The sequence below is a fragment of the Chrysemys picta genome, chromosome 1 (assembly GCF_011386835.1).
Source record: "Chrysemys picta bellii isolate R12L10 chromosome 1, ASM1138683v2, whole genome shotgun sequence".
NCBI classification, from domain to species: Eukaryota; Metazoa; Chordata; order Testudines; family Emydidae; genus Chrysemys; species Chrysemys picta.
This window is the reverse complement of record NC_088791.1, coordinates 86,568,164-86,584,125: the sequence shown is the minus strand read 5'-3', so window position 1 is coordinate 86,584,125 and position 15,962 is coordinate 86,568,164. Positions and strand designations below refer to the sequence as shown.

The window sequence follows — 15,962 nt, the reverse complement described above, 5'->3', positions numbered from 1 at the left end:
AAGGGCAGCTCCTTCTTTTCCCTGCTGTTCCACTATGGATAAATAAGGCAAGAGTGATTGGAACAAGTGGACTGGATCTTGGGGCTCCCACTTCCTAGCTGGGTGCCCTAACCTATAGTCCCTCTCTCACTCACTCACTCTCGTATTTATCCACTGTGGAACAGTCATCAGGCCAGAGAGAGAGAGAGAACGACTGTCATTCAGTGGGGACACAGGGTCCAGTCCCCATGCTCCAATCACTCTTTTGTTGTTTGTCCACAGCAGTACAACTTCAACAGGAGAGATGGAGGGCGCCCCACACCCCAGGTGAGTTCTTTAACCACTAGGCTAAAATTGGACACCTCTTCCTTCACCATTCTGTGTGGAGTGAGGCAGGTGTCTAACTTATTCGTATAAGAAACAACTTGTGTGCCTAAACCTCCGGACTCTGGGCGGCTGGCTTCCAATTATGGATTGCTAAGCAGAGATAGGCACCTCACTGTAATCCAGTTGTAGGTGCCTAACTCCAAGAGAGTGGTGGGATTTAGCATACATCTTTGTTGTCACCATCTCCCAGTGGCTAGCTTAGGTGGCTTAGCGCCTAGTGTGCTGGCTTTTGTGAATCTCATTGTTAGGTGCCTATCTCTCCCCCATTCATTGTACAGGGAGCCTAACTTGGCTTTGTGGATCACAGTGTTCTTCCTGTGGTTTTCTAGGTGCCTAAAACTTACACAGTTTGATGCTCAGCATTGCAAGATCTAAGTCCTTTCATAGATCCCACCTTCTGTTCTGTTCCTGACTCTGCAACAGGCTTGCTGAATGACTTAACCTCTCTTTGACACACCTTTCCCACATCTGAAATTAAGATAATACTTACCTTTCTCACAGCAATGTTCTGAGGCATTCATTAATTTTTCCAAGGATAATTTTGCAACTTTGGATTGAGGGGAAGTTCTATACTAAACAAAGTTTAAAAAAAGAATTCTTTCAGGCAATTTTTTTTGTTAGGTAGACTGCAAATTGGAACTTGAATTGCCTTTCTCATAACGGATCAGAAAGGTTAATTTGACCCACCTACTTTGGCTTTTTTCCTGAGTAAGACCTGGATTGCCTGTACTAGACACTTTTATTAGGCATTTTAATTTACTTATTGTCTATCTTTAAAAAGATCCATGTATGTGACTTAATTAACCTTGTGAAATCCTAAAATCATAATAGTTAATAAGGCAGACATTAATATTCTCCTTCTGATCTTAAGGCTGTATCAACATCCATTGAAAAGGTGTAAAAGTCTAATAAATCTCTAAGAGGCCTCAGGCACTGGATAATTGTGTTGCTAAAATAGTAACTACCAGGCACCTGCAGTGATGTAGAGTTTGCCCATTTTACATAAAAATCAATTAACTGGTGTCTGAAATACCAGTAAAAGATGTTAACTGCATTGTGTGAGAAAATGTAAATATGCTAAGTTCTGCTAGTATGCTAAATGCTGTGTTAAACACTTCAAAAAGTCCACACTGTAAAATCTCAAGACTATTTAGCCCAATAGCAACATTTTATCCTGTGACAGTGGGCTTTGAGGATTTGTCAATTTATATTTCATAGCAATGGGAAGTTGAGTTGGGCCATTTGATTTAAAGTTGGGGATTTTTTTTTTAAAAAGGTCACACCCAAACTCTGTGTTCTGCAGTAATGAAGATTGGGTCTGGTCTAGTCTCAAAAGGATTACTGTTTATAATTTTAGTTAGGGTGTGATTTTTTTTTAAACAAAATAGTTATATCAGGAAAAAACCTAGTGTAGGTGCAGTTAACTGATAAAAAGGTGACATATACTAGTATATTCCTATACTATATATACTAGTATATAGTGTATGTGTGTGTATATATACATATATACACACTAGTATACTATATATTATATACACCTTCATACAAAATCTAGTTGCATCCACCCTAAGGTCAGTTGTACCATGTTAACTATACCAGAATAGTTAAAATGTTACAGGCTTTCTAATATAAACAAGCCCTGGGTGTATGCAACAGAGAGGTGCCATCTGCGCTAGATTGCTGAGCATTTGAAAGACTACTATTTATCGTTGTTAAAGCATTTTTGTATCCATATTAGTCTATCTCTTAGGACTCTCCCATACCGTACTGCAGGTGATTGGAGAAAACTGGTTTTGAAGGTAGAGATGGCTGCCCTGGGTCATGGGACGGCTTGATGGGCTTGTTGAGTGATGGAGACATGCATCTCTCTCTGAATCCTACATCGGGGATGACTCTGAGAAAGGGATGTCAGAGCAGCGACCTGCTGCTTAGATACATAAGATCTTTCTTTTTTTCTCTGTAATTATTGCTGAGAATGTCATATCTAGTTTATGAGAAGTGTACATCTAGGTATGTTAAAAACAGTTTATTTTGATTTAGTTCACTATTTCTGCTTTTAATAATTCTTGGTTTGGGTAAGTTCACAGTTTGGGTAATTTCATGTAGTCCATCCTTGGAGAAAAGAGAACCTTATAACCTCCTAAGGAGAGGTGCTGAAGAGGGAAGAGTTTCTGGAAGTTACATCCTCCCTTTCAGTTTCAGTAGGAGACAAAGATGCCTGCTCGCAGTGCATTGTGCTGCTGGTAGGCTGCAGAAAGGAAACACAAGGAGAGAGGTTGAAGGATTAAGCAGGAAATGAAAGTTGGTGGTGGTACTGGTCACATACCCCAAAAATGTGTTTTGGGAAGAACTTTCTGTTTGTTGGTCCTGATAGACTCACAAGAATTTTGTAAATATATTTTAGAATTGTCTTTAGATGGCAATAGCTTGAATGAAGAGCCATTAATGAAACAAGGTAATGAGGTAACTACAACCAAGTAAATTTTTTGCTTATTTCTCATCTGTTCATAATCCACATTAGAGAGACTCCAACAAAAAAGCTTATGATCCATTGCTTTTAATGGATTATTAAAATATGGTAGGCCTGCTCAGGTGTAGCTATCTACCACATCAATAGTTCTAGTTGACTCTAATATCTGTAGATGATGTCTTCCTCACGCTGTTCAGTAAAAGTGAATCTGGGATGGGTTGAGAGCTAGCAGTGTATCTAGTCACCTGTCTGCTATTTGTTCCTGTGCTCATTGCACAATACTGTGCTCACATAACTCTGTTGTGATCTGGAAATAGCTGCTTAGAGACCTGGATAAAAAGCAGGGCCGGCCCTAGTGTTTTTGCCGCCCCAAGCAGGAAAAAAAAAAAAAGCCGTGATCGCAAGTGGCGGCAGCTCTACTGCCGCTTCATTCTACGGCGGCAATTAGGCGGCAGGTCCTTCACTCCGAGAGGAAGTGATGGCCCTGCCGCCGAACGGCCGGACGTGCTGCCCCCCTCTTCATTGGCCGCCCCAGGCACCTGTTTGCTAGGCTGGTGCCTGGAGCCGGCCCTAATAAAAAGATAACCTAACAGCATTAACTTTGTTATCCAAATTAAAATACTAAGCTCCTATAGGGTTGCCAGAATCATTAAATAAACAGTGCCCTGACAAATAGTGCCATGTATTGGTCAGACTGCCAACTGTCCTAGTATCCTCAGGATCAAATCCTCACAGTATCTGTCTTGAATATTTGAACTTTGTAATCCTCTGAATGGAGACCTAGATAGGAAATACACATTATTAAAATATTAAGGAACTGATATCTACACTAGGTGGTAGAAAAAGGGAACCTGAAACAGGTGATGCAAAAAGCAATTCTCAGAATTCTCAGTGATCATAGAAGGAATAGCACATTGCCAGAGATCCAAATGACCCCCACCTCATATGTTCTGTTTTAGAGAACCTATGGTAAAGTGGACACTCTTAATCACCCATGCCAGGCCATTATGAAACAGCGATCATTCAGAAGTGTCATGCACTAATCTGGTTAGTAGCTCAGTCCTCCAAAATGCTCCAAAGAGATTAGCTACAAATACAGCACCAAAAAGCACTTTGTTCAATTTGAACTTTCTAAATCAGTGATAGCAAGACATACAGAACTTGAGTAGATGAGCTGCTGTGTATTGCGACTCTCAACCATGGACACCGGCTGACCTTCCCTCCAGGGGTCAGGAAAGTCCACCATGATTGCATAGACATAAAAGCCAAGTTTGGCTATGATAGGTGAAAAAATGATAATCCCCGATCAACCACCTAGTGTATCAGCTGGTCCAAACCTATCTTGGAATGAAATTGCAGAAAAACTAATTTGACCTCCAGGTTTCTGAAGCAACTGATTTCTTCAGGAAACTTTTAGCCAGTATGTGCCAATACTCCACAGATGTGGCAACACTGCTGAGAGTAGGTCAGCCAATATCAACTCTGAAAACCTGTCCACCTGGAAATTGTAGAAAGCATTAGCACTTAGCATTACCATGCCACATCTTGATAAGAACAGTAGGTTTAACATGTCTAACTCCATTTACCACACAAGTTGTCACCAACCTTTTATCGGTCAACCAATTGCTTAATAATTGTGTGAACAATATCCTACTTCTCCATCCATAGGCGCTGACATTTATTTTTCACGGGGGGAGCTCCACCCCTGCTTTGCCCAAGACCCTGCCCCCACTCCACCCCTTCCCCCAAGGCCCCACCATTGCTCTGCCTCTTCCCGCCCCCACTCCTCCCCCTACTTGCTGCTCTCCACCCTTCCTCAAACCCCTCCCACAGCTGCCAAACAGCTTTTTGGCGGTGCTGCTGATCAGCTATGGGTGGTGGGTGCTGAGCACCCACAATTTTTTTTCCCTGGGTGCTCTAGCCATGCAGCATCCATGGAGTCAGTGTCCATGTGCAGAATAGTTTGTCTTTTGCACAGTTAAACCCCTTACATGATCACTACTATCAGAATTGGAAAGAACTCCTAAGAGCATGTCAGTAACCACTGCATCCTTCCAAAACAACAAGAAAAATGATATAGCTCAGAATACTATGCACTTTGGAAGCACATGCCAAAACCTAGGCTTGTGTGCTGGTTCAGACTGAGAGTTTCCCATTTGACCCAACTGCAGTGTCAAACAGTATATAGACTCATAGAATCTTAGACTCTAAGGTCAGAAGGGACCATTATGATCATCTAGTCTGACCTCCCGCATGATGCGGGCCACAAAACCTGACCCACCCACTCCTGGAAGAATTCTCTCCCTTGACTTAGCTGTTGAACTCCCCAAATCATTATTTAAAGACTTCAAGTCGCTCAGAATCCTCCAGCAAGGGACCCCTGCCCCATGCTGCGGAGGAAGGCGAAAAACCTCCAGGGCCTCTGCCAATCTACCCTGGAGGAAAATTCCTTCCCGACCCCAAATATGGTGATCAGCTGAACCCCGAGCATGCGGGCAAGATTCTCCAGCCAGACCTTCTGGAAAAGTTCTCTGTAGTAACTTTTAATATTCCATCATTGACCATTGTTATTGACCTATTGACTAAAATCACTGTATCCCATCAAACCATCCCCTCCATAAACTTATCAAGCTTGATCTTAAATCCAAAGAGGTCTTTCACCCCCACTGTTTCCCTCGGAAGGCTGTTCCAAAACTTCACCCCTCTGATGGTTAGAAACCTTCGTCTAATTTCAAGCCTAAACTTCCCGACGGCCAGTTTATATCCATTTGTTCTCGTGTCCACATTAGTACTGAGCTGAAATAATTCCTCTCCCTCCCTGATATTTATCCCTGTGATATATTTAAAGAGAGCAATCATATCCCCCCTCAGCCTTCTTTTGGTTAAGGTAAACAAACCGAGCTCCTCGAGTCTCCTTTCATACGACAGATTTTCCATTCCTCGGATCATCCTAGTGGCCCTTCTCTGTACCCGCTCCAGTTTGATTTCATCCTTTTTAAACATGGGAGACCAGAACTGTACACAGTACTCCAAATGAGGTCTCACCAGTGCCTTGTATAACGGAACCAGCACCTCCTTATCCCTACTAGAAATACCTCACCTAATGCATCCCAAGACCGCATTAGCTTTTTTCATGGCCACGTCACATTGCCGACTCATAGTCATCCTGCGATCAACCAGGACTCCGAGGTCCTTCTCCTCTTCCATTACTTCCAACCGATGCGTCCCCAGCTTATAACTAAAATTCTTGTTAGTTATCCCTAAATGCATAACCTTACACTTCTCACTATTAAATTTCATCTTATTACTATTACTCCAGTTTACAAGGTCATCCAAATCTCCCTGCAGGATATCCCGATCCTTCTCCGAATTGGCAATACTTCCCAACTTTGTGTCATCCGCAAACTTTATCAGCCCAATCTTACATTTGGTTCCGAGGTCAGTAATGAATAGATTAAATAAAATCGGACCCAAAACCGAACCTTGAGGAACTCCACTGGTAACCTCCCTCCAACCTGACAGTTCACCTTTTAGTACAACCGACCCGCTGCAGTCTCCCCTTTAACCAGTTCCTTATCCACCTCTGGATTTTCATATTGATCCCCATCTTTTCCAATTTAACCAATAATTCCTCATGCGGTACCATATCAAACGCTTTACTGAAATCGAGGTATATTAGATCCACTGCATTTCCTTTATCTAAGAAATCTGTTACTTTCTCAAAGAAGGAGATCAGGTTGGTTTGGCACGATCTACCTTTCGTAAAACCGTGTTGTAATTTGTCCCAATTGGCATTGACCTCAAGGTCCTTAACTACTTTCTCCTTCAAAATTTTTTCCAAGACCTGGCATATTACAGATGTTAGACTAACAGGCCTGTAGTTACCGGGTCACTTTTTTCCCCCTTCTTGAAAATAGGAACCACATTAGCTATTCTCCAGTCAAACGGTACCACCCCCGAGTCTATGGATTCATTAAAGATTATCGCTAACGGGCTTGCAATTTCCCGCGCCAGTTCTTTTAATATTCTCGGATGAAGATCATCCGGTCCGCCCGATTTAGTCCCGTTAAACTGTTTGAGTTTGGCTTCTACCTCGGATACGGTAATGTCAATCCCCACTCCTTTATTCCCATCCATCTCGCTTCTACTATTCCTAGGCCTTTCATTAGCCTCATTAAATACCGATGCAAAATATTCATTTAGATATTGTGCCATGCCTAGATTATCCCTAATCTCCACTCCATCTACAGTCTTAATCGGTCCCACTTATTCTTTCTTTGTTTTCTTCCTATTTATATGGCTATAAAAGCTCTTACTATTGGTTTTAATTCCCCTCGCAAGGTCCAACTCTACTCGGCTTTTGGCTTTTCTCACTCCATCTCTACATGCTCTGACCTCAATAAGGTAGGTTTCTTTGCTGATCCCCCCCCCCCTTCCACTCCCTGTACGCTTTCTGTTTTTTCTTAATGATCCCTCTGAGATGCTTGTTCATCCAGCTAGGTCTAAATCTCCTGCCTACGAACCATTTTCCCTTTCTCAGGATACAGGCCTCCGACAGCTCCTGCAACTTCAACTTGAAATAATCCCTTCCGCCTTTAGATTCCTAAATATGTTAGTCCAATCCACTTCCCTAACCAGTCCCCTTAATTTATTAAAGTTAGCCCTTTTGAAATCGTAAACCTTAGTCTCCGATTTAATTCTGTTAATCTTTCCATTTAGTTTAAACTGAATTAGCTCATGATCACTCGAGCCAAGGTTGTCCCCTACAACCATTTCCTCAACTAGGTCCTCACTACTCACCAGCACCAAATCTAAAATGGCATCCCCCCTCGTCAGTTCAGCAACTACTTGATGAAGGAATTCATCAGCTATTATGTCTAGGAAAATCTGAGCCCTATTATTGTTACTAGCATTTGTTCCCCAATCTATATCCGGGAAGTTAAAGTAAATAGTACCATTTCTCAGATTGCTCAGTGCCTAGCCATAAGCAGCACCTTTTGAAAGTGGAACCCAGGCAAGACTGAGGTGGAGCAGGGGGGAAAGGAGTGCTCCAAAGAACTTGCCATTTCTGCAACATTCCTTGCCCACTCCATCCCCCGAAGGCACCTGCCTTCATATTGTTCAGTTGGTCTGCAGCCTTGGGGTCTGCAGAATAAGTGCTTCTGGATATCCCAATAGCCATGGCAGCAAAACACTCACTTTCATTTGTGACTGACCAGAAGGCCGCACCTCATCCACTGAACTGCCATGATGCACTATTACATGAACTATTTTTCTGGGAGTAGGTAGAGCTACTATACCTCCCATAACACCTTGAGCTTCTATGCTTGTACTTGCACGTGGACTGAAAGTGATGGTCTTAGTTAAAGGCCTAGCAAATGAATTTAACTTTAATGACTACAGGATGGCTGAGGGACAAAAACACACTATATCTACAGAAACACAAGGCATTACCCACTCTGTCCATGTCTGTGGATACTGCAGATGCAAAGATATAGATGGGTCATTTGTGTCTCCAAGCCTAAATTCAGCATCAGAGCACACCCAAAATCTTCTTTTCTCTTCTTTTTGTGTTCCATGTGTATTCATTTCAAGCATAGTCTCTGTAGAAGTCAGGGAGATAATATCCATGCATTATTCCCCACCACTACCATATTTTAATTCTTTTTCTCTTAAGCAGATGGAATCCAAGATGGCTTATGAGACCCACATATGCGTTTATCTGATCTTGATTAGCCCTTTGAGCAGTTTCTGAGCTCTGTAGAGAGTATTTTGGTCTTAACAAAGAATCTCACAATTTACTTGTCCTCAGAGGTTAATTTATAAAGAGCTATGCTCTGCATTCAGAGCTCCAAAATATAAATCATCAGCAGAACACAGTGTAATAGATTCCATACTAAACTCCTCCTAACTGGGTGACAACGATGGCACACTTCATTTTTGATCATGCTCACTACCATAATATAGAGTGCACATTTCCATATAAAAATATCCTAGATTAATGCACCGGAATTTGTTTGCAAGGAGAACTTTTAAAAATTCACACTAAATGCTAGTGACGTTTGGTGGAGGTTGGGGATTTTTCCCATGAAGTAGCACTGTTTCAAAGCACCTATTCTCCAATAATATAACAGGTTTTCTGAATGTTCCCAAAATGATGCCTCAAGGACCTTTACTGGTCAGATATTCCCTTGAGTATATAATTTTTCTCCTTTTAAGAATTTGCTGACATTTGCTGAAATTGTTTTTCTTTTATTTTCTCTCACATTACCTTCTCTTATTTATGGGAGGCAGAACATCCTAGGGTTGCAATTTCTCTTCACTAATCATCTGAAATCATCCCCATTTATTTTGAATCATTTTTTTTTCAGTGCAAATACAGATTTTGTGATGTATTCTCCTATTTAATTTACAATGGTTTGTCCCTGGAATGAGTAGTATTGACTTTTCTGTGTACTTCTCAAGTTCTATAAAATCTCATATAAATGGTAGTGAGTAGTAGACAAGAACTGAATACAGATATACTTAATATTGTTCAAATACAGTAGAATCATAATGTAACTTTCACCTTGCTGTCTTCTCACATGCTGTTTACTTAAATTAGCGGAGCATTTAGAGGAATACTGGCAAACGCTAATTTTCTTTGTCTTCTTGCATTATTTTTTTAATTTTAAATGGTAAGTATTCTTATTCTGCTTTATTCCTACAATACAATTAAATGTCACTAATCATATTAACCAGCTTTTATTTGATCTAAATGAGCATCCTTGCTATTGGGCTTGCAATTTCATCTGCCAGTTCCTTTAATATTCTTGGATGGAGATTATCCAGCTCCGCCCCGATTTAGTCCCATTAAGATGTTTGAGTTTGACATCAACCTCAGATGTGGTAATTTCTACTTCCATATCCTCGTTCCCATTAGCCACCCTGCCACTACCCCTAAACTCTTCATAATCCTTATTAAAAACTGAGGCAAAGAATTTGCTTAGGTGCTAGGCCATGCCTAGATTATTTTTAATCTCCACCCCATCTTCAGTACTTAGTGGTCCCATTTCTTGTTTTCTTTTTATTTATATGGCTGTAGAACCTTTTACTATTGGTTTTAATTTACTTTGCAAGGTCCCAATCTGTCTGGTTTTTGGAAGTTCTCACTTTATCCCTACATTTTCTGACCTCCAGGAGGTAGCTTTCCTTGTTGATCCTTCCCTTCTTCCATTCCTTGTAAGCTTTCTGGTAAGACAGTTGGCAAAATATTGGGATCTTACTTGGTAACCCTTCCATTAAGTTACACAGAGAAAATGACAAAATTTCAGTTATTTGAGTAATGTCCCTGTGGGCACTCCAATTTAGGTGCATATATGCCCCTATGCCTTTGCTCAGAATTTTTGGTATTAGTGCCCATTTCAACCACGCACGTGTCCTTCACATCCTCATGCCCCATACTGAGGCTATATAGAGCTGCACAGGTGAATCACCTTCAGTTCCTTCTCAACTACCTTCTGTTAGAGACTGAATTTAACATGCCTCTTTATTATCTGTTCTGTCCATTCCCTTTGAAGCATCTGGCATTGGCCACTGTTGGAAGACAGGATACTAGATGGATCTTTGGTCTGACCCAGGATGGTCGTTCTTATATTATGTTCTTATAGTCTCTTTGCTGTGTGCCTGTTCCCTCTCTTATTAGCATTTTAGCTTTGATAGTTAGTTCTTAGTAGCAGTAGCTTTAATATCTTAGAATTGTTGAAACGTTTCTTCCCCCTTTCTTTTTTCTTTTCTTAAAAATATACATATATTTGGTTTTTCTTTTTCCCTTATTGAGGGACTTGAACAAGTTTTCTTCTGGTGCGGATGCTGGGATCCCTGGGGTTTAAAGCTGCCTCTGATGTTGAGATGCAATCCCCATTAACAATGGGCATTCCCAGTGCATTCATTGTTTGGGGGGACTCTCATAGTCCCAGCAAGTGCAAGAACTGCACTTCTTTTAAGGATATACACTCTAAATGAAGGAGCAACCCTTCTCTTAAGGGTACAGGCTCTTACTGATGGAGCAAGCCTTAAGGCTGGCCTCTGATTAGGTGCAGAGAACTCCCCTGACAGGGACCCTCCACCTCTGTCAATGCATGATCACTGAGAGCTTCCAAGGGGAAGACAGCATTGAAACCCCAGTCTCAAACACTCTCCATGAGTGAGGTGGTGATAACCATATCAGCAGTACTGAGAGCTTCCCACTCAAAATCTAAGGAGGGGGGTAAGAGGAGGAACAGAGAGTTCCTCATCAAAGAAGATCCAGTCACAGGAGACCTCAGGTCCCAAGAGGAGTGCAAGTGAGGCTCTGAACACTTTGGGTACCATGAAGCACACTAAGACTTCAACTAAGTCCCATACCTCAGTGGTAAAAGGCTCGGTACCAAAGACTACTATGACCAAGGGAACAGCCTCAATAAAATCTTTGGTATAACCAGTGCCATCTTTCTCCTATCCAGCATCTCTTTCCACAATCTTGGATTATCTGTTGGAATTGAAAACATCAGGTCTTTCTATGAGTTCCATCAAGGTTTTTTTAGCGGCAATAACAGCTTTCCATGTGCCAGTAGAATGTTTGTCAATATTCACTCATCCAACCCCAACGAGATTCCTAAAAGGCCATATGAATTTTTTCCACATTAGATCCTCTACACCACTTTTGGATCTCAACCTGGTTCTTAACAGTCTCATGAAACAGCCCTTTAAACCACTAGCTACATACTCACTGCCACTTGTGTCTATGAAGACCTTTTGGTAGACATCATTTCGGCTTGAAGGGTTGGGATGATGGGGCCTCTAATGGCAGGCCCTGCATTTATTGGGTTCTCCAAGGAGAAAGTATCACTATGACCCATTCAAAGTTTTTACTTAAACTTACTTCTGAGTTTCACATTAACCAAACTATCCACTTTCTGTTTTTATTTTCCCTGAGCCACATCAGTTTACACAGGAGTATGCCTTTCATATGCTAGATGTTAAGATGACCTCTTACTTGGACAGAACTAGGCCATTCAGGAAGACTCCCTAGACTCTTTGTCTATTGCAGATAACTCTAGGGGAGCCTCTGCCTCCACATAGACCTTCTAAATCGATCTCTGGATGCACTATTGCCTTGTTATGGTTTTGCTGAGATTCCACCTCCCCTGAGAGTGATTGCACACTCTGTTAGATTACAGTTTGTCTGTGGCCTCACTCAAAGATGTTCCAGTTGTGGAAATCTGCAAGGATGTAACATGATCCTTGGTGCACACATTCTCTGACTACTGTACAAGGGAGTCACTTGAAGTGGAGCACTCACAGGGGAAAACCTTTCTCAAAGAACTCCAATTACTGCAACAGATGAGTAACCTCTCTTATGCATCAGAGTTCCTGTGGTACCTGCACTCCTGATCCTTTCATGGGCTCCTTGAGGGTAACTCACTTATGTCTCAGGACTTGAGCTGTCATCTTTCTTGGTGGGGAGTCCTGTGACACACTCCCTCTAGATCTGAGACTTAAGCTGCAGAATCCTGCAATTTACTGTGATTATCTCAGCAGGTCTGACTTTAATTCAGCACCTGCAGTCATGCTCTCTTAGGGTATATCTACACTGTGATAAAAGACCCATGGGAATGGCTGCGGCTGTTGACTTGGGTTTGCAGGGCTTGTGCTGTGGGGCTATAAAATTGCAGTGTAGACATACAGGCTCAGGCTGGAGCCCAGGCTTTGAGATCCCAGAAGGGGGAAGGGCCTCAGACCCCAGGCTCCAGCCCAAGCCTGAATGTCTACACTGCAATATTTAGCCCTGCAGCCCTAGCCCAATGAGGTCGAGTTAGCTAACCCACGCTCTGAGACCCAGTGCCATGTAGATATACCCACAGGTATAAAGTTAACCAGTGATCACTGCCACCTTTCATAAATCAAAGAATTTATTCACAACCCAAACATTGCAGAGAAAACATGTTTTAAAAACAATAAACAGATTGTACGCAGGTCTAAGCTCATCAGGCATTCACCCATCTTCCATATGGAGACCTGATGGGGTTAAAAACTTCAAGTAATTTCTGAGGGCCCTCTCTCTCTTTTCCATAGTATCATTCAGTCATTGGACTGAGAGAGAGTGACCACCGTCCCTGTGTCAGAATAATTGCTTTATATCATTTACAGTTCTTTGAATGACAGGCCTCTTCAACTAGGTCAAATAAATATATGTTGTTCTCCCCAAGGGGTGAAACTTCCAGAGGCTAGTTACTAGCATATGGATTTGCATTAATTCCCTTCCTCCAATCCCACTTCCTGAGATTTTGGTTGCTATCAGTAGAATAGTTTAGCTCACCCATTTAGCTTGGAATATAATCACTAGTCAGCGCATAAAGATACATATTAACATTTATAAATCCGATACAATAGTCTTTGAATACTCTATGTGTTCCCAGCATCATATCTGTCACACTGTCACAACTATAAGCACCTATTTCACTATGTGGCTCAGTCTACATATGTATTCTCATAGCAAATGGATGAGAAAAATCAAATTATAAAGTCTTCCAGGCTGAGGAATAGAAGACAAAGCCAACAGTCTCTTCCATCTGCTGTTTTCTGTTAACCTGCATTTTAAACACCAGAAATAACCTGTAACTTGGACAAAAATTTATCATGTGAAATGTGACTGAAGATCTGAAATCCTCAAATTATTCTATAACTAGAGAGTGGTGAGGAGCTGCGAATGCAAAACATGACTTGACATTTTTAGTTCTTTGCTGAATTTGCAAAAAAGGCAAAACCGTTTTTTCTCTGTTTCACTTAGATATTTCTTGCCTCTAGATTAAAGCAGCATTTACCAGTTAAACTGTTTTGCACTAAGCAAAAATGAAACTTACATGTCACAGATGGGGTAGCAGTCAGTGGAAGCTTTTGATTAATACTGCTTCTTGCTGTGTCACATTTTCATGGGCTGAATCTTACCCATGACATCAGTGATGCTCAAACTCCCAACAGAAAGAATTTGAAGAGGGAGAGAGCTCATGTAGGCTTTTTGGAAGAAAAGCATAAAAATCATGTATAAAATTCATGTTCATAAATTGAAATGGGTTAAAACTGTCTGTAATTATTATTTTGTTTTCACCATATTTATGTTTCTCAGGTTTCCTGAGAAAGAAGGGATAGTATGCAATAAGAAATAGTGGTGGAGATGGGTGCAATTACAATCTTATATAAATATGGAAACAGACCCATTTTTTAAATCACTTCAGCTGCATGCACAGATTATGTAAATGTGTGTGTCAGTGGCCACGTGTGCATTGTGGCCCCAAATTCAGCAAAACGTCTAATCACATTCTTAGATCCCAGTGAAATGTGCCTAAGTGCTTTGCTAAAAAATATTTAAATAGAATAGGGCCAAGAACCAATCCCTTTGGGACCCCTCCAAGAACACCTGCCCAGTGAGTCTCCACTTACAATTACATTTTGAAATCTATCATTTAGCCAGTTGTAATCCATTTTGTGTGCACCATTCTGATTTTGTAACATTCTAGTTTATTAATGCAGTACCAAGTCAAATGTCATGCAATACCAAGTCAAATGCCTTACAGAAGTCTATTACATCACTATTTATTTTTATCAAGTTAGCTTGACAATATCTGTTTTCCATAAAGCCCATGCTAATTTCCATTAATTATACTACCCTTCTTTAGTTCTTTATTAATAAAGTTGCATATCAACAATTCCATTATTTTGCCTGGGATAAATGTCAGGCTGCCAGCCCTATAATTACTCAGGTCATCCTGCTTTCCCTTTTTAACTGTGCCAATATTCGTTTTTTTCCAGTCCTCTGGAATTTCCCCAAGTGTTTCAAGACTTATTAAAATCAGTATTAATGGTCCAGAGAGCTTTTGGCCAGCTCTTTTAAAACTCTTGGATACAAATTAACCAGACCTGTTGATTTTAAATGTGTAACTTTAGTTGCTACTGTTTAATAGCCTTATGAGTTACTGTTGGAATCGAAAGTTTCATTTTCATGATGTGACTGTATCATCTGTGTGATAGGGTGCTATCAGCCACACCCTGATCACTGATAATGCGGCAGCCTGGAGAAGGCTTTAGGCTGAGCTGAGGGCAATTATATACTTTCTCTTGGGGGATTGTGAGCACCTGTGTGTCAATCACTGGGTTAACAAGGTAATTGGGGAGACTATCAGGAGAGGAAACAGGAATCAAAGCGGGCTGAGGAAGGAGCTGAGAAGGAATCTCAGAGGGTGCTGCAGGGAAGTTTGTTCTTGTTATAAGTCTGTGTTGCATATTATGGGGATGTAAGAGGGAAATAAATGCACACCTTGGTGAAGGATAAACAGCCTGGCATGTGTTTATGACTGTGGAACTACCTGAACTAGTCAGGCAGTGAGGTTCATCAGGTAGCAATGGTGACAATCTGTTTTTTCCCATTGCCATCTAGTAAATGGACCAGTATCATTGCTATAATTCTTTTTGTTCCTAATATACTTAAAAACTGGCTTCCTATTGTCCTTAACTCTGCTGGCTATAGAGTTCATCTTGTGTCCTTTTGCTTCTCTTATAAATTTTCTACAATTACTAGCTTCTAATTTCTATTCATTATAATCAGCTCCCCCTTTTCCCATTTGTTATATATTTTTATTTTTTTAAATGCTGCTTTCACGTCCTCATTAAGCCACGCTGATTTTTTGTTTTGTTTTTTAAACTAGTGTACCTTCTTTCACAATAGTTGGATTGTGGCTTTTGGGTATTTAGTAAATTGTTCTTAAACAGTTCCCAATTTATCATTCACATTTTTATGTTTAAATATTTTCTTCTACCTGATTTGGCCCATAATCATTTTCAGCTTTGTAATTAGCCCATTTAAAGTACCAAGAGTGTGTGTGTGTGTGTGTGTGTATGTGTGTGTATATATATATATATATATATATATATGTTGGGACTTCATTCTGTTTCCTCATAACAAATATATCAAGTCATGATCACTTGCACCTAAGGAACCACTGATTTTTTAGTTATTGTGATTAATTCCTCTTTATCTGTCAAGCTGAGATGTAATAAAAAAAATCCCTCATATTGGATGCAACACTTCTTGAATTAGTTAACCGATTTC

General features: G+C 40.8%; 1 protein-coding gene across 11 annotated transcripts in view; it reads left to right on the top strand.

Annotated features, from left to right (window-relative positions):
* The window catches only part of ANKS1B (ankyrin repeat and sterile alpha motif domain containing 1B), a 771,828-nt gene that overhangs the window by 296,821 nt on the left and 459,045 nt on the right, over positions 1-15,962 (top strand). For all 11 annotated transcript variants that reach the window (XM_065561011.1, XM_065561005.1, XM_065561000.1 and 8 more), the window contains one exon: positions 262-306. In XM_065561011.1, the coding sequence (XP_065417083.1) occupies positions 262-306 (45 nt within the window). The remainder of the gene's footprint in view (positions 1-261; positions 307-15,962) is intronic.